General features: G+C 38.1%; 1 protein-coding gene across 1 annotated transcript in view; it reads right to left on the minus strand.

The window, feature by feature from the left end:
• Positions 1-26441, minus strand: part of ZRANB3 (zinc finger RANBP2-type containing 3) — a 282932-nt gene that overhangs the window by 38541 nt on the left and 217950 nt on the right. The window contains exons 9-12 of the mRNA XM_040228505.1: positions 21456-21575; positions 18961-19080; positions 15784-15963; positions 15116-15268 (exon numbers count right to left, since the gene is read on the minus strand). Coding sequence (XP_040084439.1) covers positions 15116-15268; positions 15784-15963; positions 18961-19080; positions 21456-21575 — 573 coding nt within the window. The remainder of the gene's footprint in view (positions 1-15115; positions 15269-15783; positions 15964-18960; positions 19081-21455; positions 21576-26441) is intronic.

A 26441-nucleotide genomic window follows, 5' to 3' on the forward strand; every position in this document is an offset into this window, starting at 1 on the left:
TCAGGCTGAAAAAATTCAGATTAACAACTCATCCTCCAGGGGTTGGGGGAAAAAGCCCTCAGGAGTGGAGACAGAAAATCCTTTACCTCAGACTCAAACTGGATGGGAGGGAGGCAGAAATAATCCATTCCCCAATTACCATTGCCTCCAAGAACCTGTCTCTTCTCCCTCCTGTTCATTTCCCACACTGCCATGAGGAGTATCTTCAGAAAACAAATTTGATCATGCTATTCATTTGCTTAAAAGGCTCTGATGACACTACACTACTTCCAGGATAAAGTCCAACTTCCTGGCAGGGCACGCGTGGGCTCCTCTCCATCTGATCAGTGCCACAGTTTCAGGCTTCCTCTACTTTGACTCACTTCTCATCATACGCTCACATTTGCATGGAATTCCCATTGTCAGGATGTCTGTTCCTATCACTAGGCTTTGGCACATGGTTTCAGTGTTTGCCTGCCTGAACCAGGACCCATTTCTTTATTAGTGTTTAAGTGAAGGAAACACACTCGATAAACAAGGTGTGGGCCATCTTGGAAGGCAAGAGAGGCCCTAGGGTATGGGACTGTCGGTTTTTTATAGGCCTGGGTAATTTTATAAACTAATGAATGGGAGGAATCTTCCACCTATTTTGCGGAAGGCCTCGGGATTTCCAGGGATTGGGGCATCACCCACTTTTTGACGCTTATGGTTGGCCTTGGAACTATCATGGTGCCTGTGGGTGTGTGGGACCCATTTCTTTTGATCTCATCCTTCATAATCCAGCTCAGATGCTTCCCACAGGTAGTAATTTATTCTATCCTATGTTCCCAGAGCCTGTTTTCACATTTATTACACTGCATTAAAATGATTCACTTACAATCATCTCTCCCAGTTAAAGAGTAAGCTCCAAAAGAAAGTTGTTTTCCTTATCTTTACACCTAGGAGATAGTCTTTTTAAAACAACAGATGTAGTGAGATGTAATCTATTTATATACTATTGATGCTGGGAGGGACTGGGGACAGGAGGAGAAGGGGACGACAGAGGATGAGATGGCTGGATGGCATCACTGACTCAATGGATGTGAGTCTGAGTGAACTCCGGGAGTTGGTGATGGACAGGGAGGCCTGGCGTGCTGCGATTCATGGGGTCGCAAAGAGTCGGACACGACTGAGCGACTCAACTGAACTGAACTAATTAACTCTTATAAAGTATCCAATTCAGTGCCTTTTAGTATAATTATGTAACTATCACCACTCTTTTCTTGTAAAATACTTCCATCACCCTCAAAAAAAGCTCCAAACCAAATAAGCAATCTCTTTCTGTCCCTCTCTCTTTCAAGACCCTGGCAACTACTAATCTATTTTGTATCTCTATGGACTTGCCTATTCTAGCCACAAAATATAAATGGAACCAAATAATATATGGCCTTTTGTGTTTGTCTTATTTCACTTAGTATAACATTTTCAGGGTTAAGCTATGTTATAGCATGCATCAGAACTTCACTCCTTTTTTATGGCTGAATAAGATTCCATTGTATGGATGGATACATATACACATATGTATAGGGCTTCCCCAGTGGCTAAGACAATGAAGAATCTTCCTGCAATGCCAGAGGCCTGGGTTTGATCCCTGGGTTGGGAAGATCCCCTCGAGATGGGAATAGCTACTAACTCCAGTATTCTTGCCTGAAGAATTCCATGAACAGAGGTGCCTGGAACCTACAGTTCACGGGATCACAGAGTTGGACAGGACTGAGCAACTAACACACACACACACACACCCCATATTTTGTTTATCCATTACTCAATTGATAGACATTTGGACTGTTCTCAACTTCTGGCTATAATGAGTCATGCTGCTATGACAATTACGTATAAGTTTTTAAGTGGATATATGTTTTCAATTCCCTTAGAAGCAGAATTGCTGCATCATACATTAAATTTGTGTTTTCACACTTTAAGAAACTGCCAGGCTGTTTTTCAAAGTGGCTACACCATTTTCCATTCCTAGCAGCAGTGTATTAGTGTTCTAACTTTTCTACATCTGTGCCAATACACGTTGTCTCTCTTAATTTTAGTCATTCTAGTGGGTGTGAAGTGGTATTCATGGTTTTTAATTTGCATTTCATATAATTTTTTTATTTTTATTGGAGTATGGTTGATTTGTATATATTTATAGTATTAGGTTCTGCTGTACAGCAAAGTGAAACAGTTATACACAACAATCTTAATAAATGTTTATATAATGAATACCCTTTGAATGCCCTGTGGTAGGAGAGACAGGGTGGGACCTGGGACCCTTTGCTGGTGCTTGCAACTGGACAAATGGCTCCTTGAGTAACAAAATACAAAGAAACTACAAGGGACTAAAAATAACTGTGTGCACTGTGCAGTTGGGGCAGGATACAAAAAGGTCAAACAACACAGCTGCTACTTCTGAAGAGCCCGGAGCAAAAACTGGGTCTTGGGAGCATAAGCAGGGTATTGCGCGTGCCCCCTGTACTCAATACTACCAAAGGGGCAAACTGCCTAAGCCACCCCTCCAGCCAAACCTCTGGACACACCCCTATTCTCACTCCACTTGCTCCTCCTGAATGGGAGAGCTAGCAAGGGAACCTGTTGTATATTCTTGCTCCCTTCTACTGCAGCAGGGGCCCCAGTAAAGCTTTGCCTGACTTTCTTGTCTCTGATCAATTTCTGCTGATTAAGAAGGCAAAAAAACCTGGTCCATAACAGTAGCACACATCCTATAAACACTGGTTAACAAAACAATTTCAGTTTCCTTTTCATTCCACAAACAATTGGGGATCCACAATGGGCTAACGCATCTAGTTTAATTTGGCAAGGTTATGAAGGTATTAAAAGACACTTACTCCTTGGAAGGAAGTAATGACCAACCTAGACAGCATATTGAAAAGCAGAAACATTCTTTTGTCAACAATGGCCCATCTAGTCAAGGCTATGGTTTTTCTAGTAGTCATGTATGGATGTGAGAGTTGGACTATAAAGAAAGCTGAACACCAAAGAATTGATGCTTTTGAACTGTGGTGTTGGAGAAGACTCTTGAGAGTCCCTTGGACTGCAAGGAGATCCAACCAGTCCATCCTAAAGGAAATCAGTCCTGAATATTCATTGGAAGGACTGATGCTGAAGCTGAAACTCCAATACTTTGGCCACATAATGCAAAGAGCTGACTCATTTGAAAAGACCCTGATGCTGGGGAAAATTGAGGGCAGGAGGAGACGAGGATGATAGAGGATGAGATGGTTGGATGGCATCACTGACTTGATAGACATGAGTTTGAGTGAATTCCGGAGTTGGTGATGGACAGGGAGGCCTGGCGTGCTGCAATTCATGGGGTCGCAAAGAGTCGGACACGACTGAGTGACTGAGCTGAACTGAACTGATGAAGGTAGACTTTGCAGCTGAAAGCCCTGTGTTGAAATCTAAACTCTGCTACTTATTGGCTACATGAACTTAGGGAGGTGATCTTTAATCTTTCTGAGCTTTATTGGGGCAGGGTAATATTATCTGCCTCTGGTATAGCCCTGAATGTAAGTCATGAGTTTTTAAGGGCTTGGAATACTCATTACAGTACATGTTAATTATCATCACTGAGTGAACTGAAGTTACAAAGGCAAACAAGAAAAATGCCTAATAATAGCACTATGTGATGTAAGCTGTGACAGAGATATTTATATGTTTCCACAGTAATGAGGCTACCCTCTTATCCTTATTATTAGGCTATTATGCAAACTAATTATATTATGTTTACATAGTGGCTTGAATTCTAAAATATATATTAATAAATATTCAAATTTAAGATGTGTTACCTTCAAGAAAGTAGTGCTTTAGCATACTGATAAACAAGAGATTTTTGGATAAGAATGATTTATACTTCATGAATATAGAGCTCCTGTGATCAATTTTCTTTTTTGCTGTCACCATCTTTTTTTCCAACTAGACAGTATGTGGGTAACAAAGTAATTTTTTATGTGTATGACATGATTTCTTATTTGCAGTTCTTAGGTCAACCAAACAAACATTTTTTACAATGTTGGCATTTAATAAAAAACATAAAGTTTGTTTTGAATTTGGAGTGCATATTTTTAAATTTCAGTGTGCTAAAGAGCCCTCCTTTTCAGTTCCATAGAATTTTTTCTCAGCAGACTGGTAAGCATTCTATAGATTTTTAATGCAAATATGGGTGTTTTAATGCAAGTAAATTTGCCTTGGGTGAAGGCCATTCTAGATGGCCTTGAGGAGAGTAGACCAGGGGACTTGAAGACTATGACAGAGAAAAGGCAGGCCGTGAGCCAGGTCAATGATGAAGTTCTATGGCAAGAAAAGAAAGATTAGACCATCAGAGAGAGGCTCGTGAGGAAAAAGAATTAGGAGATGTTGAGCTAAAAGCCTACAAAATGAAAACAAAGGCTGAGGGAAAGCAGAGACTGCAGTGTGACTGAACTTGGAAGCTGTCCGGAGGTCTGTTCCACAATGGAGAGAGAACTGCAGTCTGAAGTACTGAATTGGAAGCAGCTCTGGCTCAGGGGGGCTTCCCCAGTGGCTCAGACGGTAAAGAATTCACCTGCAATGCAGGAGACCCGGGTTTGATCCCTGGGTCAGGAAGATCCCCTGGAGGAGGAAATGGCAACCCACTCTAGTATTCTTGTCTGGAGAAACCCATAGACAGAGGAGACTGGAGGGGCTACAGTCCACGGGGTCACAAAAGAGTCAGACATGACTGAGCATGCACACACTGGCTTAGTGAGATTTGGAGAAGAGAAACCAAGCCCAAAGAAGATTTACCCTAAGCAGGAGCTGGATTTGTTACCCATATGAAGTTAGAGTCCTTTCTTTTGCTTATCTGTGAATCTCTTATGCACCAAGTTTCTCTTCAGCTATTTTATTTTGCATACATATATAATGAATGAAAGGGACCTCAGGAGCCATCTAGTGATCTAGGGACTTAAGTAGCTGGATAAATGATGCTGCTGGCTCTTAGGCATTAAGAGCCAAAAGAGGATGGGAAAAGAAGAGGTGAGGGGAAGGGCCCAATTTCCCACAGCTATTGCTAAAGCAAGGGATACCCATGAGATGATGGCAGGAGAAAATGAAAATTATAGAGGCAGGCTTCCTATATGATTACTCCACTCATTCTATTTTATCCAGAAACAGCCTTTAATTACTTGGAAATGACAATATAGACTACTATAGCCCATATCTTTCTCTCCTTCCATCTGGAGACGCCCTACTTTATCACTCCTTGGAAGCCAATGTAGGAAAATCCAAACATTGCAAAACCAAGAGAACTAAGGAAGTCATGCATGTGGAAGAAGGTGTAGAAGGAAGGAAGAATCTTGAGAAAGTGGACCCTGTCTGAGACAGTGACCTTGGTGATGGCTTCTAGAAGGAACTGGTTACTGAAGGGACAGCCAACTGGGCTGTGCAAAGTGTCACCCTTCTTCGTGGTGGTAGAAGTACTTCTTCTCATTTGAGTTGGACTTCAATTTGAGCTTCATTTGGGTTAATAAATAATCTTTTTAAAATGTAAATATATCTAGGATGGGTAAAGAACTGTCACTCATACATTTATATGGATTAATTTTATGCAGGGTGTTATTTACATACTTAATAACAGCTGCAGCAGAGGTATTAACCAGAGTCCTTGAGGCCAAGGCTGTGAAGGGTCACGGGGAGGTCCAGGTGGTGGGTGAGGGAGTATAATGAAGGGATTGAAGACGTGGCTGTTTACTGTTGCCAAATACCCAACATCTAACAGCCAGTCACTTATACCCATATACACTACTATAGTGCTAGCCCCGGTTCCATACATTTCTAATAAGCTGAGTTCTGTGACAAAGTATTCTGATTAAGAGAGGAGGGAGACAAAGGTAATGCCAATGTCATTCTGAATGAACACAAGGGGAGAAAGAAGACAAGAAAGAATAAAACTAATATAAAAATTCTGTCCAGGAAAATATTCTTTCATTTTCCTCCTCTTCCCAATCACAGGTCTCCCTGTACCCAGGACCCATAATCATACTAATATTAGCTCTACCTCAATCCACAGAGAACAAATTTGCCAAAAGCCCATATGCTGAAGACTAAGCCAAGGTGTCTTAAACAGTAAAGAATCTGACTGCAATCAGAAGTCCCGGGTCAATTCTTTGGCCAGGAAAATCCCCTGGAGAAGGGAATGTCTACCCACTCCAGTATTCCAACTTGCAGAATTCCATGGACAGAGGAGCCTGGCGGGTTACAGTCCATGGGGTCGCAAAGAGTCAGACACAAATGAGCAACTAACACTTTTACATGCTAAATGTCAGTACACCTAAAACCCAATTCACTGGAGACCAATTTGTCAAATGCACCACATTCATTGGCTTTATAAAAATCATTTTTAGAGTCCACAATGTTTTGAACATGAATTGGAAGAGTTAAGATGACTGTGGCAAATCAGGGACCCAGGGAGCTGGGACTCCTCACTCTTCCTGCCTGGGTTCATCCTCTCTCTGCCCTGCAGGTTCCCTCTCTGCTCCTCGAAGCCTCCAAGTCTCCCTTACTCTGAAGCTGACAGCCTGGGCAAGTCTCACACTAATACACACAATCTATTCCTCTGGCTTTGGGAGGTCCTTCTTCTTTGCCCCAACTCTAACCTCCAGATGCAGCAGCCACACGCTGGGACAGAGATAAAATGAACATTCCTTAAAATGCTGATACTACAGAAATATTCATAAGCTATTAAAAACCATCCAATTAGAACTGTTATCAACATTTCAGTTGAACAAGTTTTTGATGACAGTGGGCAAAGTTAATTTGGCAAAGTTTAATCGGTAAAATTGGAAGTATCCTAAAAATGCTAAATGTAGGCAACTTTTTTAAAAAAGGCTTTAAAAAAGGATCTGAAAGACATCAGTATAAATAGAAAAATTCCCATAGGAAATGCTGAAATTTTGGCAGCACTCAGAAGAACATGTTGGTTAAATTTCCTTAGGATCTCTCAACAAATTGAACATTTCTTAAGATGCATGAAGTTGGAGGGTATAAAGACAAAGGGCTAAGCAGCTACCTCACCTAAGGTCCTTTAAAGCACACTTCACACCTTGGCCAACAAACAAGAAAACAAATACAAAGCAAATCGAATAAAATGGTCTCTTCTCATTACAAGATTCCCATCTATACAAAACCATCTGTGTAAAAGGCATGCATTGAGAAATCTGTTTGAGTTAACACTAACCTTTTGAAAGATAAACACCTAATTCAAGAAAAGCAAGATTTGCTAAGGGTGATAGGTGATTTTTTTTTTAACTTTGTACACAGATATATTATTTTCTTTGGAGACACCTAAAAACAACAAACATACATATATACATATATATATATATACACACACACGCACATGCACACACACACGCACACACACACACGTGGGAACATGTGTTTCAAGTTCTTAATATTTATCTTAGGAACGAACTCAGACATAGTTCAACAGGAAATTTTAGTGGGAAAACAGCTACAAATCATGGTTTTAGTTATATATTTTTAAAATACCTAGCATATCCATTGATTTTTATAGACCAAAATATAACATAATAAACACTACTAAAATAAAAGTACTTTTTAAAATAAGAGAAAAATATATTGGAAATTCTTTTTTTCTTAAAACAAATGTGACAGAATGGCATTCTGGTATCCTAGAAAAGAAAAATGTACTAGCCCTCCAAATAGCATACAAAAAAATATAATAAGGTTCCACATAAAAAACATTACGTATTTTATGGAACTAAACTTGAGATTAAAATTTTAATTTTGCATTATGAGAAAATGTGTACAGACTTCAACTTCATTCCTATAATAGCAGATCAAATTCTTTCAAAAATTACAATTAAACTCCCCATTAACTCTCACACCATTTTGAACCAGAAGAGCTAGGAAAAAGACAGTTTGAATGACTATATGCTCCTCTAATATCTCTTATTCAGTTGTTATATGGCCTCCAAATAGCATTTGCTATTGTACAGACAATATAACAAATATCCGTATACCCATCATTCAAAATTTACAGATACTAACATTGTAATATTTACTTCTGATACTTTTTTTAAAATAAAATACTTCTGATAAAGCTGCTGCCACACTTTCAGTCTTCCTTAGACTCATTCTTCTCTTCTTTCAGAGGCAATAAATTTAATATGTATTCTTCCAATCTATGTTCACATATCTTATTTTATATATATGTATTCACAAATACATAATATTATTTGTGTGTTTGTGTGTGCTGTGCATTTAAAAAAATAACATCATGTTTTCAAAATATGGTCATGTTCATACATATAAACCTAAGTCATTCATGTTAACTTCTAAGTAGTATCTTGTGACAACTGATTTAGCCATTGTCCTACTGATGGACATTTTGGTTGTTTCCAATTTTTTTCATTCCAAAAAGGATCACTGAGTACACATCTTTGTACATGTATCCTTATATATATGCAGAAGAATGTATTCCTTGCTATGAAACTATTTTAGTTGTAAGAATGAGGTATTACCTCATACCAGTCAGAACGGCTATCATTAAAAAAGTCTACAAATAATAAACCCTACAATCCCACTCCTAGGCATGAAGGAGGAAACAGAACAGGCTCCGTCTTGAAAGCAGGACTCCATCTTGGACTGGACTATGGACTTTCATCTATCTGCCCAGTATCTATAAAAACGACAGACCAACTGGAAAACCAGACCCTCCCCCCCACCATGGAAGAGCCCCAGGGCTCATACCTAGACTCTAAGTCAGCTAAAAGAATACCCTAATTATCTGTGTGACCGAATAGAATCATAAATTCTATTATGCTTATTGGGGTATAACCACAGGCCTATTGATAATTGTCCACTGTTAACTACCTAGGCCTAAGGCATATGAATCATGAGTTATCTTTGACTGTATCTTTTCCTTTGTTCAGACTAGTTTCAGTGAATTTGGGGAGGTGGGTGTGGGCACGTACACTTAGAGTATATAAAGTTTTCACAAAAACTGGTCAGGGTCCTTGGCTAAGAGGAGACTCTGCCTTGGGCCTGCCGGTGTAATAAACTGCCCTCCACTATCTGCATTGTCCTTCTAAGTGAGTTTGTTTCCCGGAACACATGGCTACAACAGGCATGTATCCAGGAAAGAAGAAAACTCTAACTAGAAAAGATACATGTACTCCAGTGTATCAGCAGCACTATTTACAATAGCCAAGACGTGGAAGCAACACAAATGTCCATCAAGAGATGATTGGTTTAAGATGTGTCATACACAAACACACACACACAATGGAATACATTGTGTACTCAAGAATCTTCACAGCTTCTATTGGACATATTCTCTTTTTAAGAATGAAGGAAAATTCTCCCATTTTTGAGCCATTCTTTTATGTCAATTCTACAAAATTGCATGCAACTTTACAAATATTTTTAAAATATATAGTTTTATAAATATTTAATATCCTGCTAATTTGATTTTGAATTGTAAATGTCAAGTGTTCTGTTAGGGGTTTTTTTATGTCTTATTATGCTTTGTTAAAATGGAAAAATTATACATTTTTAGAATGTTTTTATGAGTAAATTTAACATACTGTAAAAACATTTTTTTAATGAAAAAAGAATGAAATAATGTCATTAGCAGCAACATGAATGAACCTAGAGATGATCATACTAAGTGAAGTAAGTCAGACAGAGAAAGAAAAATACCAAATGATATCACTTATAGGTGGTGTATATATATAAATAATAAATGGAAACTAAGGCACACAGAAGTTGAGTGACTTCCCAAGATCCCTAGTCAGCGGTAGAGAAAGGACTTGAACCAGGCGGACGAGCACCAGAGTCCTTGCTGTCAGTATTCTGTTTCTATGAATTCTTTACGTTGCCTCTTGCAGGCTCTGTGTGATACATGTTGGGAACACTTGACAAAATATAGTTCATTTGGAAAAAGAAAGTTGTTGGGTTTTTTTGTCTTTTTGTTTGCTTTTGTTTTGCCCATTAGCTGAGTATTTACCAAGTATCAGAACTGGGGTAAGCTCTCTCTCATACAGTATCTGTCACTTAATGCCGACAACCTATGAAGCAAGTAATATTCTAATCTGTGTATGTGGATCCAAGGCCCATAGCAGTTCCATAGCATGCTTAAGGTCTAACAAAGGAGTCTGCATGTCCAGCACAGATGTTTGGGCAAATGTACCAGGAAATGGATCCTGGTAAGAAATAAAAATTGTTGGGTCCCATAAAAATGCTTGAGCTGCAGTGCAACATCACTAATTATTATAGAATACAAGTCAAAACCACAATGAAGTATCATCTCACAACCAGTCAGAATGGCCACCATCAAAAAGTCTACAAATAATAAATGCTGGAAAGGGTGTGGCGAAAATGGAACTCTAGTGCACTGTTAGTGGGGATGTAAATTGGTGTAGTCATAAGGAAAAATCAGTATGGTGATTCCTCAAAAAACTAAAAATGGAGTTACCATATGATCCCCAATCCCACTTCCGGGCATATATCTGGAGAAAACTCTAATTCTAAAAGATACATGCACCCAGTATTCACAGCAGCACCATTCACAACAGCCAAGACATGAAGCAACCTGAATGTTCATCAACAGAAGAATGCAAAAGAAGCTGTGGTACAGACAGATACATGGGCAGAGAAACATAGCAATACCCCTCAGCCATAAAAAAGCATGCAATTATGCCCTCTGCAGCAATGTGGGTGAACCTAGAGATGATCAAACGAAGTCAGAGGAAGACGAGTATCAGATGCAATCACTATAAGCACTCTAAAATATGATACAACTCAACTGACTTACAAAGCAGAGACAGACACACAGACAGAAAACACCCTTCTGGTTCCCAAAGGGGAAAGGGGCTAGAGAGGAATAAACTAGGAGCATGGGATGATCTTCACAGGTACAAACCACTACACATAAAATAGACAAACATAAGGTCCTACTGTACAGCACAGGGAACTATATTCAATATCTTATAATAATCTATAATGGAAAATTTGATCTCTGGTTCCTCTGCCTTTTCTAAAACCAGCTTGAACATCAGGGAGTTCACGGTTCATGTATTGCTGAAGCCTGGCTTGGAGAATTTTGAGCATTACTTTACTAGCATGTGAGATGAGTGCAATTGTGCGGTAGTTTGAGCATTCTTTGGCATTGCCTTTCTTTGGAATTGGAATGAAAACTGACCTTTTCCAGTCCTGTGGCCCCTGCTGAGTTTTCCAAATTTGCTGGCATATTGAGTGCAGCACTCTCACAGCATCATCTTTCAGGATTTGAAGCAGCTCAACTGGAATTCCATCACCTCCACTAGCTTTGTTCATAGTGATGCTTTCTAAGGCCCACTTGACTTCACATTCCAGGATGTCTGGCTCTAGATTAGTGATCACATCATCATGATTATCTGGGTTGTGAAGATGTTTTTTGTACAGTTCTTCCGTGTATTCTTGCCACCTCTTCTTAATATCTTCTGCTTCTGTTAGGTCCATACCATTTCTTTCCTTTATCAAGCCCATCTTTGCATGAAATGTTCCCTTGGTATCTCTAATTTTCTTGAAGAGATCTCTAGTCTTTCCCATTCTGTTCTTTTCCTCTACTTCTTTGCATTGATCACTGAAGAAGGCTTTCTTATCTCTTCTTGCTATCTTTGGAACTCTGCATTCAGATGCTTATATCTTTCCTTTTCTCCTTTGCTTTTCACCTCTCTTCTTTTCACAGCTATTTGTAACACCTCCCTAGACAGCCATTTTGCTTTTTTTCAGTTCTTTTCCATGGGGATGGTCTTGATCCCTGTCTCCTGTACAATGTCACGAACCTCATTCCATAGTTCATCAGGCACTCTATCTATCAGATCTAGCCGCTTAAATCTATTTCTCACTTCCACTGTATAATCATAAGGGATTTGATTTAGGTCATACCTGAATGGTCTAGCGGTTTTCCCTACTTTCTTCAACTTGAGTCTGAATTTGGTAATAAGGAGTTCATGATCTGAGCCACAGTCAGCTCCTGGTCTTGTTTTTGTTGACTGTATAGAGCTTCTCCATCTTTGGCTGCAAAGAATATAATCAATCTGATTTCAGTGTTGACCATCTGGTGATGTCCATGTGTAGAATCTTCTCTTGTGTTGTTGGAAGAGGGTGTTTGCTATGACCAGTGCATTTTCTTGGCAAAACTCTATTAGTCTTTGCCCTGCTTCATTCCGTATTCCAAGGCCAAATTTGCCTATTATTCCAGGTGTTTCTTGTCTTCCTACTTTTGCATTTCAGTCCCCTATAATGAAAAGGACATCTTTTTTGGGTGATAGTTCTAAAAAGTCTTGTAGGTCTTCAAAAAACCATTCAACTTCAGCTTCTTCAGCGTTACTGGTTGGGGCATAGACTTGGATTACTGTGTTATTGAATGGTTTGCCTTGGAGACAAACAGAGATTATTCTGTCGTTTTTGAGATTGCATCCAAGTACTGCATTTCGGACTCTTTTGTTGACCATGATGGCTACTCCATTTCTTCTGAGGGATTCCTGCCTGCAGTAGTAGATATAATGGTCATCTGAGTTAAATTCACCCATTCCAGTCCATTTTAGTTCGCTGATTCCTAGAATGTCGACGTTCACCCTTGCCATCTCTTGTTTGACCACTTCCAATTTGCCTTGATTCATGGACCTGACATTCCAGGTTCCTATGCAATATTGCTCTTTACAGCATTGGATCTTACTTCTATCACCAGTCACATCCACAACCGGGTATTGTTTTTGCTTTGGCTCCATCCCTTCATTCTTTCTTGGGTTATTTCTCCACTGATCTTCAGTAGGATATTGGGCATCTGATGACCTGGGGAGTTCCTCTTTCAGTGTCCTATCATTTTGCCTTTTCATACTGTTCATGGGGTTCTCAAGGCAAGAATGCTGAAGTGGTTTGCCATTCCCTTCTCCAGTGGACCACATTCTGTCAGAAAAGGCAGAGGAACCAGAGATCAAATTGCCAACATCTGCTGGATCATGGAAAAAGAAGAGTTTCAGAAAATCATCTATTTCTACTTTTTTGACTATGATCAAAGCCTTTGACTGTGTGGATCACAAGAAACTGTGGACAATTCTGAAAGAGATGGGAATACCAGACCACCTAACCTGCCTCTTGAGAAATCTGTATGCAGGTCAGGAAGCAACAGTTAGAACTGGACATGGAACAACAGACTGGTTCCAAATAGGAAAAGGAGTACATCAAGGCTGTATATTGTCACCCTGCTTATTTAACTTCTATGCAGAGTACATCCTGAGAAACAATGGGCTGGAAGAAACACAAGCTGGAATCAAGATTACCGGGAGAAATATCAATAACCTCAGATATGCAGATGACATCACCCTTATGGCAGAAAGTGAAGAGGAACTAAAAAGCCTCTTGATGAAAGTAAAAGAGGAGAGCGAAAAAGTTGGCTTAAAGCTCAACATTCAGAAAACGAAGATCATGGCATCCGGTCCCATCACTTCATGGGAAATAGATGCGGAAACAGTGGTAACAGTGTCAGACTTTATTTTATGGGGCTCCAAAATCACTGCAGATGGTGACTGCAGCCATGAAATTAAAAGACGCTTACTCCTTGGAAGAAAAGTTATGACCAACCTAGATAGCATATTCAAAAGCAGAGACATTACTTTGCCGACTAAGGTCCGTCTAATCAAGGCTATGGTTTTTCCTGTGGTCATGTATGGATGTGAGAGTTGGACTGTGAAGAAGGCTGAGTGCCAAAGAATTGATGCTTTTGAACTGTGGTGTTGGAGAAGATTCTTGAGAGTCCCTTGGACTGCAAGGAGATCCAACCAGTCCATTCTGAAGGAGATCAACCCTGGGATTTCTTTGGAAGGAATGATGCTAAAGCTGAAGCTCCAGTACTTTGGCCACCTCATGCGAAGAGTTGACTCATTGGAAAAGACTCTGATGCTGGGAGGGATTGGGGGCAGGAGGAGAAGGGGACGACCGAGGATGAGATGACTGGATGGCATCACGGACTCGATGGACGTGAGTCTGAGTGAACTCTAGGAGATGGTGATGGATAGGGAGGCCTGGTGTGTTGCGATTCATGGAGTTGCGGGGAGTCAGACACGACTGAGCGACTGAAATGAACTGAGCTGAAATGAACTGAATAATGGAAAATAATCTAAAAAACACATAACTGAATCACTTTGAAGTACATCCAAGACGAATTCAAATATTGTAAACCAACTATTCTTCAATAAAAACCCCAACAACAACAAAAACCGAATGAAATAAAATAAAGGTGCTTCCTCCAGACAGATCTTAAAAAAAAGGCCAAGATTATAACACACTAAATAATAAGAGAATCCCAAGTTCATAGTGATGTTTTTTAAAAAAGAAGAAATGAAAAGTTTTTCTCTACAGAAAATGCCAGCTAATGAAGAAGCAATGATGGAATTTAAAAAATCACAATTTCAAAACTGCTTCAGGCAAATATCAATGAATGCTAAAACCAAGGCATGAAAGGTTTTGGGAACGGTAATAGTCATGTGATCTCCAAGTATCACACCATAGATTACTTACTGATTGTAAAGAGAAAAGGGTACCTTTATAAATCTGTCTTATTTTGGAGAAGCTAATTTCATGTTTTGTCTATTCAGGCCAGTCTCCTCCGACGCTCACATTGTTTGCCTATTTTTTCTACTAGCTCGTTTGTTTTACTAGCTGAATTGTATAAAGTTATATACTTTGAACACTGCAATGCAAAATATCTTTACTGAGTATGAGACTTGTGTATGTCACTTTTTGTGGCAAATTTAATATATCTTTCCCTACCCTCAGGGTCTCAGATATAGTCTCCCATATTTTCTCCTGAAGGCAGGAATTCTACTTGCCTTGTTTTTCTAAGGAGCTGAATAGTGAGCACTGATCTATTACCTTTGAAAAATACAAACCACTCTTGCAGCCTCCTTATATCAAAGTCATCCTTTAGTTCTCAGAGCTTTTCCACCTTTACATGGAGACTCCTTTCAATAGCATGAACAACTGAAAATTGCCATTTAAAACAATATATGATAAAGTCATAGTTTCATGGTATTAAAATAAATAGAAAAGAATATAATCTTACACGAGTGAACAACATTTCATCCCTGAGCTCTTCAGACCTTTCATTTGGAGTCCAAGCTTCAGCAAACTGCAGGAAATCCCATTTTTCCTTATCACCCTCCTCGGCCTGAAGTTTTTCCTTCCTCCCATTCAGTGTGCTTCCTGTAACCTGAGCCTGTAAGATGGAAAAGTATATAGATTTTAGGACAGGTCGCCTCACAGCTGACATTTACTAAGCAGTAACCTGGGTTTGCATTTGAGTCACAAGCAATCCAATAAAGAAAATCATACTTTTTCAATATATCATGGGCTTTAGGAATCAAGAATCACTCAAGGTTCAAGAATCCTTTTGAGAAAGTGTAGGTTCTCAGCTTACAAAAAGGACTTGGGGTTTGAAAATGTTTTGTTTCCTTACTAGCTCATCCTCCCCTGGCCCCTAAAATGGTAGAGAAGGACTTGGAAGACAATAGGAACACATGTAAATTCATGTCTCTCTCTGATTACCAAGGACAGCAGGTAAAGCATTACCAACTGAAGCCTTTTCTGGACTTGGTCTCTATGAACATCAATATCTTAGTGTACGTATATATGCTTTGCCTGAAAACACCAAAACTCAGCCTCTTAACTCATACAAGCTATGAATAATAAGCTATGAGTAAGTTGGTAACCTGGTTTAAATTCAAGCTTTACCTTGCGATTCAACATTCCCCACATAAGGGTGTCTAGAGTCCCATTTGCAATAAGGTAGTGAATATTCACAGAACTGCATTGTCCAATCCGGTGGGCACGGTCTTCTGCTTGTTTTATATGTCCAGGGTCCCAGTACAACTCAGCAAACACAACATGAGTTGCAGCAGTAAATGTCAAACCCTAAGCAAAATAAAGTGAAGAAAAAAAGTGAACAGTGAAAGTGTCAGACGCTCAGTTGTGTCAGACTCTTTGAGACCCCCTAGACTGTAGCCTGCCAGGCTCCTCTATCCATAGAGTTCTCCAGGCAAGAATACTGGAGTGGGTAGCCATTCCCTTCTCCAGAGGATCTTTCTGACCCAAGAATCAAACCTGGTCTCCTGCAGTGCAGTCAGATTCTTTACTGTCTGAGTCACCAGGGAAGCCCAAAGTAAAGAAACTGAGATGCAAATAAACTGAGAATTTAACATAGAGCCATGTATAATAAAGTCTTTCTGAGTACATTCACTGGACAAGAGAACTCTGAAGGACTTAAAAACAAATCAGTCTTTCATTTTAAGTCAAATTAAGAAAATTTAATTCAGATAAATGAAGACTGCTTACTGCAAATTAGTCAGGTGAACTACAAAGAACATATTTAAAAGGTATTTCAGTATTTCAAAAGTCAGTTTGACAGATGTATACATAAACAAAATCACTTTATCCTCTGATGTATATTGGGTTCACATTACCACTGGAAAATCTAATAAAATACATTATAAATGAGAATATAATTCTAACACATGGTATCCATAGCAACTAGGCAGAGAGCAATGACATCCTCTATTCATTTAATTCATTCCGTTTTATAAAGCAAGAAAATCATGTCTACAGTCAAAGCCTTTTCTATCTATGGAATTTCTCATGCTGCATCCCAAAGACTCTGATGTTCACTGATTTGCATCTTGATGTATACAATACAGTTGCATCTTTGTGCAACTGTATTTTGTATCAGTTTGAAACAGTATGACATTAAAAGTATTAACTAGGTCTTGTTTTATAACTAATATATGAAATAATGCAAGTCTCTTCAAACTGTGTTAAAAAATGCATGACTTCAAAGTGGGTAGGTCAAGCGAAATGTGGACCACGCTTATGTTACTGCCACACAGTAGTGGGTGGTATTACGTGGTCAGTAGGAACACCTACTGTATTATGGTAGTGTCATCTAATCCATGGCTGTTGTTCACATGCCCTGGAACTTCTGTGAGTGGCTTTCATGACTGCTGTGCTGCTTTGATGTTATTTTAACTTAAAAGACTTCCCTGGTGCCTCAGACAGTAAAGCGCCTGTCTACAATGCTGGAGACCTGGGTTCAATCCCTGGGTTGGGAAGATCCCCTGGAGAAGGAAATGGCAATCCACTCCAGTACTATTGCCTGGAAAATCCCATGGACAGAGGAGCTTGGTAGGCTACAGTCCATGGGGTCACAAAGAGTTGGACATGACTGAGCGACTTCACTTTCCTTTCCTTTAACTTAAAATATTTTAATATCACTTAACAACATCATATTAGCATTCATTAAACAGTGGCACTCATTCTCAAGCTGAAGATCAGCCACTTTGGAACAGAACTTAGAAGTAATAAAAACATGGACAGAGTCAAGTAAACACCATGCTAAACTGTGCTGCCATTTAGGATTTGAAATGCTGCAAAATATCAGAGATAATGCAAAAAAATTAAGTAGCATTTAAAGTAAAAAGTATCATAAAAGTGTAAAAAGTATCATATGACCATACAAAAAAAAAAAGGGAAAATATGTTGGCAAGATCAAATCACTCAAAGATGCTATTAATACTAAACTACAATAGAAGATTCAGAAACATCCAGGACAAAGCCCTTTCTACTTTCCTTCATTCTGATGAAGATTTTATTAATAGTATTCAAGGGTATTAAGTTTTGAATTATACAAGGCCTTCAGGAATACAGTCTTGAATAGAATGTGAGTGCCTTGTACAATCTTAATTTCAGAAAGTCTTTTATCAGGTCACTCCCAGACTCTCCTGCCCAGATTCTTCCCACTTATCTTCTCCCAAGCTATTGGTACTCCCTTTCTACTTTTAATCTCTTTTTTTATATTTTCTATGGCTGAAATATTCTAACAGATATAAAACTCAGACTACTAGAAATTCAATCCAACATGAAAGTGTTGAGACAACCATCTTTTTGATTAGAACTCCTAGTGAGTTCTAGAACTTCTTCATCTTTATGGATTCTCTCCATATAGACAATTTTATATACATCAGTTAGCTCACTAAAAGGAGAACTTTGGCCCTGGTCCAGATTCCAGAATCCACAGAAGCTGCCAGATTTGCCATATACCAGGTTGGATATTTAACAACAATATGCTCAATTGCTTTTTCCTCTGTTAAATACCCTTGCTTAGATATTTACATCAAAATATTCTAGAATGCTAGTTGGAAAAATGTTCAGAAGGGTCCCCTTCTACAGTGGGTAGTACAGACCAATATCTATTCTTTTCTTACTCCTTTGTAATGTAACACCTGATGATCAATAAAGACTACTGTTTCCAGTTTCCTTTGAAGACAGTTGTGGCTCTGGGAATAACTGCAGGCCAGTGAAATGTAGCGTGCCTTTCTCCATTCAGCTGCCTGGATCAGAGTGAGCTCCAGCAGAACTCTTAGATGAGATACCTGCTAGGAGTGGTAACCAGCCTTGGACTGTCTGTATCCAAGAGTGAAATTTTGTTTATTTAAGTCCTTGTTAATTTGGATTTTCATTTACTTGTAGCCAAACCTAATTCTAAGGAACAGACCAAGGGCACTCCACAAAAAATTCAGAAAGACAGGAGAGTTCTTTTTTCCTCAGGCCACCTTGCCTCACAGACTCTGATGAAAACAACCAAGTAAGATAAGTGCTGTAAGAAAGGGATGAGAAAATGCTATACAAAAGATCATAGGAAAGCATTATAATGAAATTAACTTTACTCTTTCAGGAAATTCTTTACTTGAAAATTCAGGAAGCTTATAATCAGAGGCGTTGAGGTCTCCTTCTGTTACACTTTCTAGCACTCTCCAAGGTGGAATGAGTATCACACCAAATAGGAAGTTATAGTTAAGGTTAATGGCCTTTTTATTATCTCAACATCTCATTATCAAATTCAGACGTGAAACTTCTTACCTGACCAGCAGCCTGAATGCTGAGGATAGCCACTCGAGTCTCAGGATCCTTTTGAAACTGATTAACCAGATGTATTCTTTCTGAAGATGGAACACTTCCATCTATCCTGATGTAACGAGTCTAGCATCAACAACAAGGGAAATGGCAAAATTAGGACAAGCTCCATCTTATTATATACGTGTTACAGCTTATTTTTATGTTCATACAATAAAACAGAAACTGGTAAAAAAGGCTAGTAAACGTTGTATAAGTAGACTTTTAACCAGATTTCTTAATACTTGCTTATAAAAATTTCTTATTTTTAAATATTTTAGGCTACTTGAGAGTGGTATCTATGTCTAATTCATCTTCATACCATCAAGGCCAAGTGTGATGTCACAGATATAACAGGAGTTCCATAATCGTAACTGGATTATTGTCTTCAGTAATGTTCTAGGTAAAATGATATACAAACTTTAAAAGATGGATCAGACTAATTTTAAAGTTACAGAACCACTAATTCCAAAGTGAAAATAAAGTCAGACATGTGAGAAAAAGTGGATTCAGCCCATGTATTTGGGATTCAGGAAGAATAGTCCTGAAATGTCGTAACATTAACTGGGAAAACATCTTTTTTAAAGTAGCATTTGAGTCATCTTTTTCCCATTTTTAAATTTAAAAGAAATATGTGATTTGGTCATCTCCACTGAGGTAGGAACCAAGACACACAAATACATTTTTAAAAAAGAAGGAAATATTAAGTACTAAATTGAACCGTACTGTCTTTTAGGAACAATATGAGTTTAGAAAATATGAACAGTCAGTGTATGTCAGAATAGTTTTTAAAAACTTATTACTCAAATTTGTAAAAACAGGCATAAGCTCTGAATTTCAAACTGTCTCATTTTTATATGCACTTTTATGGAAAATATTGCCTTAAATACTTGAGACACAGTTTTATAAGTGAACCAGCAAATGAATGATTTAATAGAATGTCTCTTATCAACTTTCCTATGTCCCCATAAACAGATATAAATTGACCAGTGATCCATCAACAGAGACTATAAAATCTTCTGAGGGTGTTTCTAAAGAAAACATACTGTCAGACAAAGGAGAGTTTGGGAGAAATTAACCTCCAACACCATGACTACCTACAGTTTTAACTCTTAGTGGCATTAAACGGAATTCTAAACACACCAGTAAAGTGGGAGTGGAAAGAAGAGACACACTTGGAATATATTCCAATAGTTTTAAGGTATAACAGAATCAGAATTAAACATCTAATATTGTTCAATCATTTAACAATTATTTCTAAGGCTAATTAATTCTTCCTCAGAGGACCTATCACAGATACTATATGATAATGAGAAAGCATCCCTTTAATATATAGCAGTTTACTATGTTATATTATTATAAATCGTTCTATGAAGGAAAGACTAGAATTATTTCTTTGGTAATGTTAATGACTAATTAGCAAATACTTGAAAAAAGTACACAAAGTTTTAAAAAAGATGGCTTTATTCCTCCCTTTAAAAAAGCTAACTGCACCAGCAAGCGGTTCTGATGTTACATGGATATTAAGCTCTTACAATTTGTCAGGAACTTCCTCTGGCTGATCCAGAGCATCTCAAGAAGGCGTTAGCACACATAGAGGAGCGACAGGTTTAAACTTGGAAAGAAAAATGGCAGATACTGCTCTGATAGTGCTGTTGGGGAACAAGGTGGGCCTAAAGGCAGTGAAGCCAGCATGTTTCAGGGGGCTTACCTGGGTGTATGTTTCAGACTCACCCACACTAAATCTTAATAATAATATTCTATAAAGTAGGCTGCCTAGATGTTTAAAAAGTATGACTGCAGCTGGGTAACAAAACTGTCTTCCTTCCTCCTCAAAATCACCCACATTCTAGGCCACCATGTGGGTAAACAACAATTTTAACTGCCTATACCAATCTCAAATGGTTTATCCAGTAACAAAAACAGAATTCACCTGATAGTCTATCAAGGCAGCATAGTTTAATCCATCCATCCAATTTGATCAGTGGAGTATTATGACTGGTATAAAAGGGAAATGTTAGTAGTATATTATCAACACAATGGAAATATAATATTAGTGTATGTGTGCGTGCTCTGTGGTGACCAACTCTGCAACCTCATGGACTGTAGCCCGCCAGGCTCCTCTGTCCACGGAACTTTCTAGGCAAGAATACTGGAGTAGGTTGCCATTTCCTACTGGGATCTTTCCAACACAGGGATCAAACCTGTGTCTCTTGCATCTCCTGCACTGGCAGGAGGATTCTTTACCACTGCACCCCCTGTGGATCCCAATATTAGGATAATTTAAAATATATATATATTTGTATAATTTGCAACAAGATTTGTAATAATAATTTATAGATATACATCCCATAATCTGAAGAAGGCAAAAAAACCCCACTTCAATTATAAAAACTATAATTGATGTTTAGGATATAAAAACTGCATCCTAAGTAGTGTTTCCTAAATAAATGGTAACTTACCTTGTTTTCTATAACGGCTTCTGTGCAAGCTTGGAGCATGCTTAAATGGTGAGCAAAAACCAGAAATTTAAGTGAATCATTCTGAAGCATCATCTTAATATAATCCTTTACAGCACCTGCCTAAATATAAAAAGTTAAACCTCGTTAATGTCATAAAAATGTTTATAAGAAATCATGCCACTTTAGTAAAGCAAGAAAAGCCTGAAAATCAGTAAGTTTCTATGAACTTTAACTGTTTTGTCCTCAAGGCAGCCTATAGTAGAAGCCCACACCTAAAGCGACACATGAAAGAAGAGGAACATGAGAGGGAAAAAACTGAGCAGTAAAATAAAAACAAGGTAAGAATTTAGATGGAAAAAAACAACAAGATAGGGAAGGAGTCTCAAAGCAAAGTGGGTAGTCAGGTAAGCCATGGTGAGAAAGCAGTTGGTGGTTTTGTTCAGAAAGTAATTTTCAAAAAAAAAAGCTCATACAGAGGAGTAAGTGGAATAGAGTGAAGGAGAAAATGGAAGATAAAAAGTCAAACAAATGGCATTTTGTGTGTGTGGGAGAGAAACTGAAAAAGAATAAGAAAACTGAGCTGAAGTTTAAAACTGAGCTGAAGTTTAAAGGTTAAGGAAAGTTGTTTTTTCATGTCTTTTTAACTAAGAAACTAAGGTAGATTTACAAAAAGGCTGTTAAAGGTGTAGAAAGACTGAGAAAAATAAGAAATTAGGGGACTGTGCTTGTCTCCAGGATGGAGAAGTTTGCAGAAGAGGCTGGAGTGATGGGATTAAGAGCTCAGTAGGGAGGTGAGAGAGAACAGGGAGGGAGAAAAAGAAATCCTGAGGCAGAAGGGAGAAAAATCATGAAAGCTTATACTGAATAGGCTTTTCTTAGCTAGCTAGAGGCCAGGTTACTGGATAAGCATAAGAAATCAATATGAGATGAATTACAAAGGAGTTAAATTTAAAATGGATAGCAAGAATTAAATTTAAAACACGAATACAGTATCTCTTAACTGTTAAAAAAAAATTAGTCAGACATTTTGGGAAAAGATAGCAGGCTGAATATATTTAACCTCCACTCCTCAGTGCTATATTTAAATGATAGAAAAATGTATAGAGAAAAAGAGGTTGGAGAGGGATCAATAGCAACAAAACTTTGCAAGTGAAAAAGCAGACAGACGCCTGGTAACTGATTAGCCAACCTGACAGTTCTTAAGCTGCCAGTATGGAGTGCTGAGAAGTACCTGGTTTAAAATGGCGTGATCAGAAAAGGATCAGGAAATGTCACCTCTGGAAGTGAGGACAGGGATGTGGCTAAAATAGGAAGACTGTTTGAAAAAATATTTAAGTAGCTGAATATGTGCTGTGCTGATCCAAAGCCTTTCTCTACCCATTCCACATAAGAGGTGATCTCCCAATCCATCCTGGAAGAAAACTATAAATTTATTTTCTGGAGAGGGCAAAACAGAGGTTATCCAGATGGAGGAATCCTACACTGATGGTAGGTCATCCTGCAAAAAATCAAGGGGATTAGATGTAAGTTACAAAACAAATGGTGAGATCTGACCCTCTCTCTCCACTTTTTTTATTCCCTAGGGTCCCCAAACAGAGACTTAGGCAAGGGAGAAGAATCGTGTAAAATGATTCTTTTCTAGAAAAGCAGACCAGTTAAAAAAAAAAAGACTAAAGATACTGATATTGGGGTTAAGACATCCCAATCAGATCACTCAATTATTATCCTTCAATAAACATGGAAACTCTACATATCCATGAAGAGTTCCTAGTTAGCGTTTAAAGTCTTATAAATAAAAGCAAGCAAGCAAAAAAACCCACCAGACATTTGTGGAAAGCAACCTACATGAATAGATCAACAATGCACAGAGAGAAAAAAACCAAACTAGAACAGGATACTATAAAAAGAAAAAAAAAATAGTGGCGGGACCACTCAGAATTCTCTTGGAAATTAAAACTATAATAGAAGAAATGAAAAATCTACTGGTTACTAAGCTGAGGAAATCTTCCAGGAAGTAGATGGAAATATAAAATAATAATAAGAGAAAATATAAAATATAATTAGGGAACCAGACCATGAAAAAAATATGTGAATAATTAAAGTTCTAGAAAATAACACAGAAAAAAATAGAAATTAAAAAAAAAAAAGAATATTTTATAGAACTTAAAACTGGAAGTTCCCAAAATGGAAACTGGAAAAAGCCCAATGAAGATCCTTCATAACAGATGAAAATGGATCCAGAGCAAGTCCATAATCATGAAATCTTAGGACTTTGGGAACAAAGAAAGAACTCTACAAGTCTCTAGAGAAGGGAGGAACAGATTTCACAGAAACAAAACAAATAAAAAATCTGAATGGCATCGGTTATCTCAACATTGACACTGAATGAGAGAAAACAATTTCTAACTAACAATTCATATCCAGCCAAATTAAAAATCATATATAAAAGTAGAACAAAGGCATTTTCAGATATGCAGAGTTTCAAACAATTTTCTGCCAATGTACTCTTTCTTGGGAGGCTACTGGAAAATGTACAGCAAAATAAGGGAATAAAAAAAATAAAGAAAATTATATATATATTTGAAAAAGAAGTAATTCAGTACAAGGGAGAAATAGATAAAAATCCCTGATGAGATTTCCACAGCAAACCTAAAGAAAAACTGTCCAGACTGCAGCTGATCAAATGCTACAGGAGAAATTTTGTTAAGTGGATAAAATTGATGCAATGCTAACATTTAAAGATATTGCAAGGAGACTGGACAACTAAGGTAAAGTTTGAGGCTGAATTAGTGAAAAATGAGTCATAAAAGAAAAATAACATATCTATAGTATATTGTATTGTTCATCTGTAAATATTATAAACATGGTTCTAATAATGTACAAGTTGAATACTGATCAAGCCAAAATTAGTATAAATTTATATAAAATTAGCAAAACTATACCTTTCTCCCTCTCTTCATCCGTTTCTATCTATTGATCCATCAGTCTATCAATTTGTCTATCTCCCTATCTATCGCTGTTTGAAGAATGGGAACAGGGAAAAGGTCTGGATGTGAGGGTGGGGCTGAAGACTGAAAGGGCTAAAATTTTATCTTACATATAGAGAAACCAATTGATGACACCTAAAATGACACTTGCTGCAAAGCAAGCAGTAATTCCAACCAAGAAGCAAGATAAACCCATTGCTGAGGGATCTGAAGTAAATCCCTCAAAATCAGCTAGAAGAAAAGAATGTGGTTGCCTCCAGGGAATAAATTTAGGGGACTGTTATTTTTTCGAAATTTCTATTTTTCCTCATTAAATTATGATCAATATAGCTTTGTAATAATTTTAAAAATTTTAAATAGGAAATAGTTTAAAACATTTTAAAATTGAAAAATGCCAATTTAAATTTCACGCATATGACTATCAAGTCACAAGATTGATTCTCTCCAAGCTACATTTTGTACGTCTACGTTTTCCAAAGACTAAAAATTCATACAATGAGATTGGAGGCTGTTAAGAACTTTAGCCTTGGATTTCAGTGCCTCAGAAGGTGGAAATGAAGCCCTCTCAAAATAAGGAGCTATAAATTCCAGATATGTTGCCATGGTAACTGAACCACTTTAATAAACTGCATGTTTGCCTAAAGAGCTATATTTACTGTGATAAGCCTTTCAAAATGTACATGTCAAGTTGGAGTATTTTTAAGGTACATTCATTTTCCAACCACTGCAGGCTTACAGACTAAATAACCACTGCACCCCTACTCTCAGACACACTCCCCACTTCTACACAAGCAAGCTACTTCTACCAGTCTCCTTCATTGCCATCACTCCCTCCTCAGTATAACCAGAAACTGCTGGTGCCAAAGCTCAAGCCCCTTTCTGTCTATTCCTCCCAAACACAGGTTCAGAAAGGCTTATGGTTACTATTAATATTATAAATTCAATTAGATAAAGTTCAATGGGCTAAACAATCTCTTGGGACTAACCTGTTAGCTAGTGTTGTGATGTTGCTTCTGAGGAGAAAATGTGTTTGCAGAACCAAAAAATCTACACAGCAAAGGGATTTGGGGATTCTCTTAGGTTCTCAGGTCAGGGACTGCACAGGTTTGCATTTTAAAATGAACTATACATGCATTTTCCTTGTTCTGATTCTAGTCTGATTAAAAGTCACTACATTGTCATATTTTAAGTTATCTGAATAGAAGTTTGCTTTTGAAATATCTTAAGTGCATTTTATATAGGAACCACAGGTCCTGTTAACTATCAGTGTTTGGGTCACACCAGTTCAGGTTTTATAGAAGCTGTAGTACTCACGATTTCATTTCATTTTACTAAAATTGGTCTGTTAGTAATGTGTCTGTGAGCCAAAGTTCTAATTTAAATAATTAATGAAGACTACACACTACGTCAAGGCTATGGTTTTTCCAGTGGTCATGTATGGATGTGAGAGTTGGACTGTGAAGAAGGCTGAGTGCCGAAGAATTGATGCTTTTGAACTGTGGTGTTGGAGAAGACTCTTGAGAGTCCCTTGGACTGCAAGGAGATCCAACCAGTCCATTCTGAAGGAGATCAGCCCTGGGATTTCTTTGGAGGGAATGATGTTAAAGCTGAAACTCCAGTACTTTGGCCACCTCATGCAAAGAGTTGACTCATTGGAAAAGACTGATGCTGGGAGGGATTGGGGACAGGAGAAGAAGGGGACAACAGAGGATGAGATGGCTGGATGGCATCACTGACTCGATGGACGTGACTCTGAGTGAACTCCGGGAGTTGGTGATGGACAGGGAGGCCTAGAGTGCTGCGATTCATGGGGTTGCAAAGAGTCAGACACGACTGAGGGACTGAACTGAACTGAACTGACACACTATATCTCATTTAAGGAAATGCAGAAATAATGAGAATATGTTATATGATTTATTTCTTAATTTTTTTTTCAGTGAATAGGTACACATACTTTTTGAAGTAAAAGTAAAGAAAAACCTACATTGCATTAAAGACC

The sequence above is a fragment of the Oryx dammah genome, unplaced genomic scaffold (assembly GCF_014754425.2).
Source record: "Oryx dammah isolate SB20612 unplaced genomic scaffold, SCBI_Odam_1.1 HiC_scaffold_27, whole genome shotgun sequence".
Taxonomy (NCBI): domain Eukaryota; kingdom Metazoa; phylum Chordata; class Mammalia; order Artiodactyla; family Bovidae; genus Oryx; species Oryx dammah.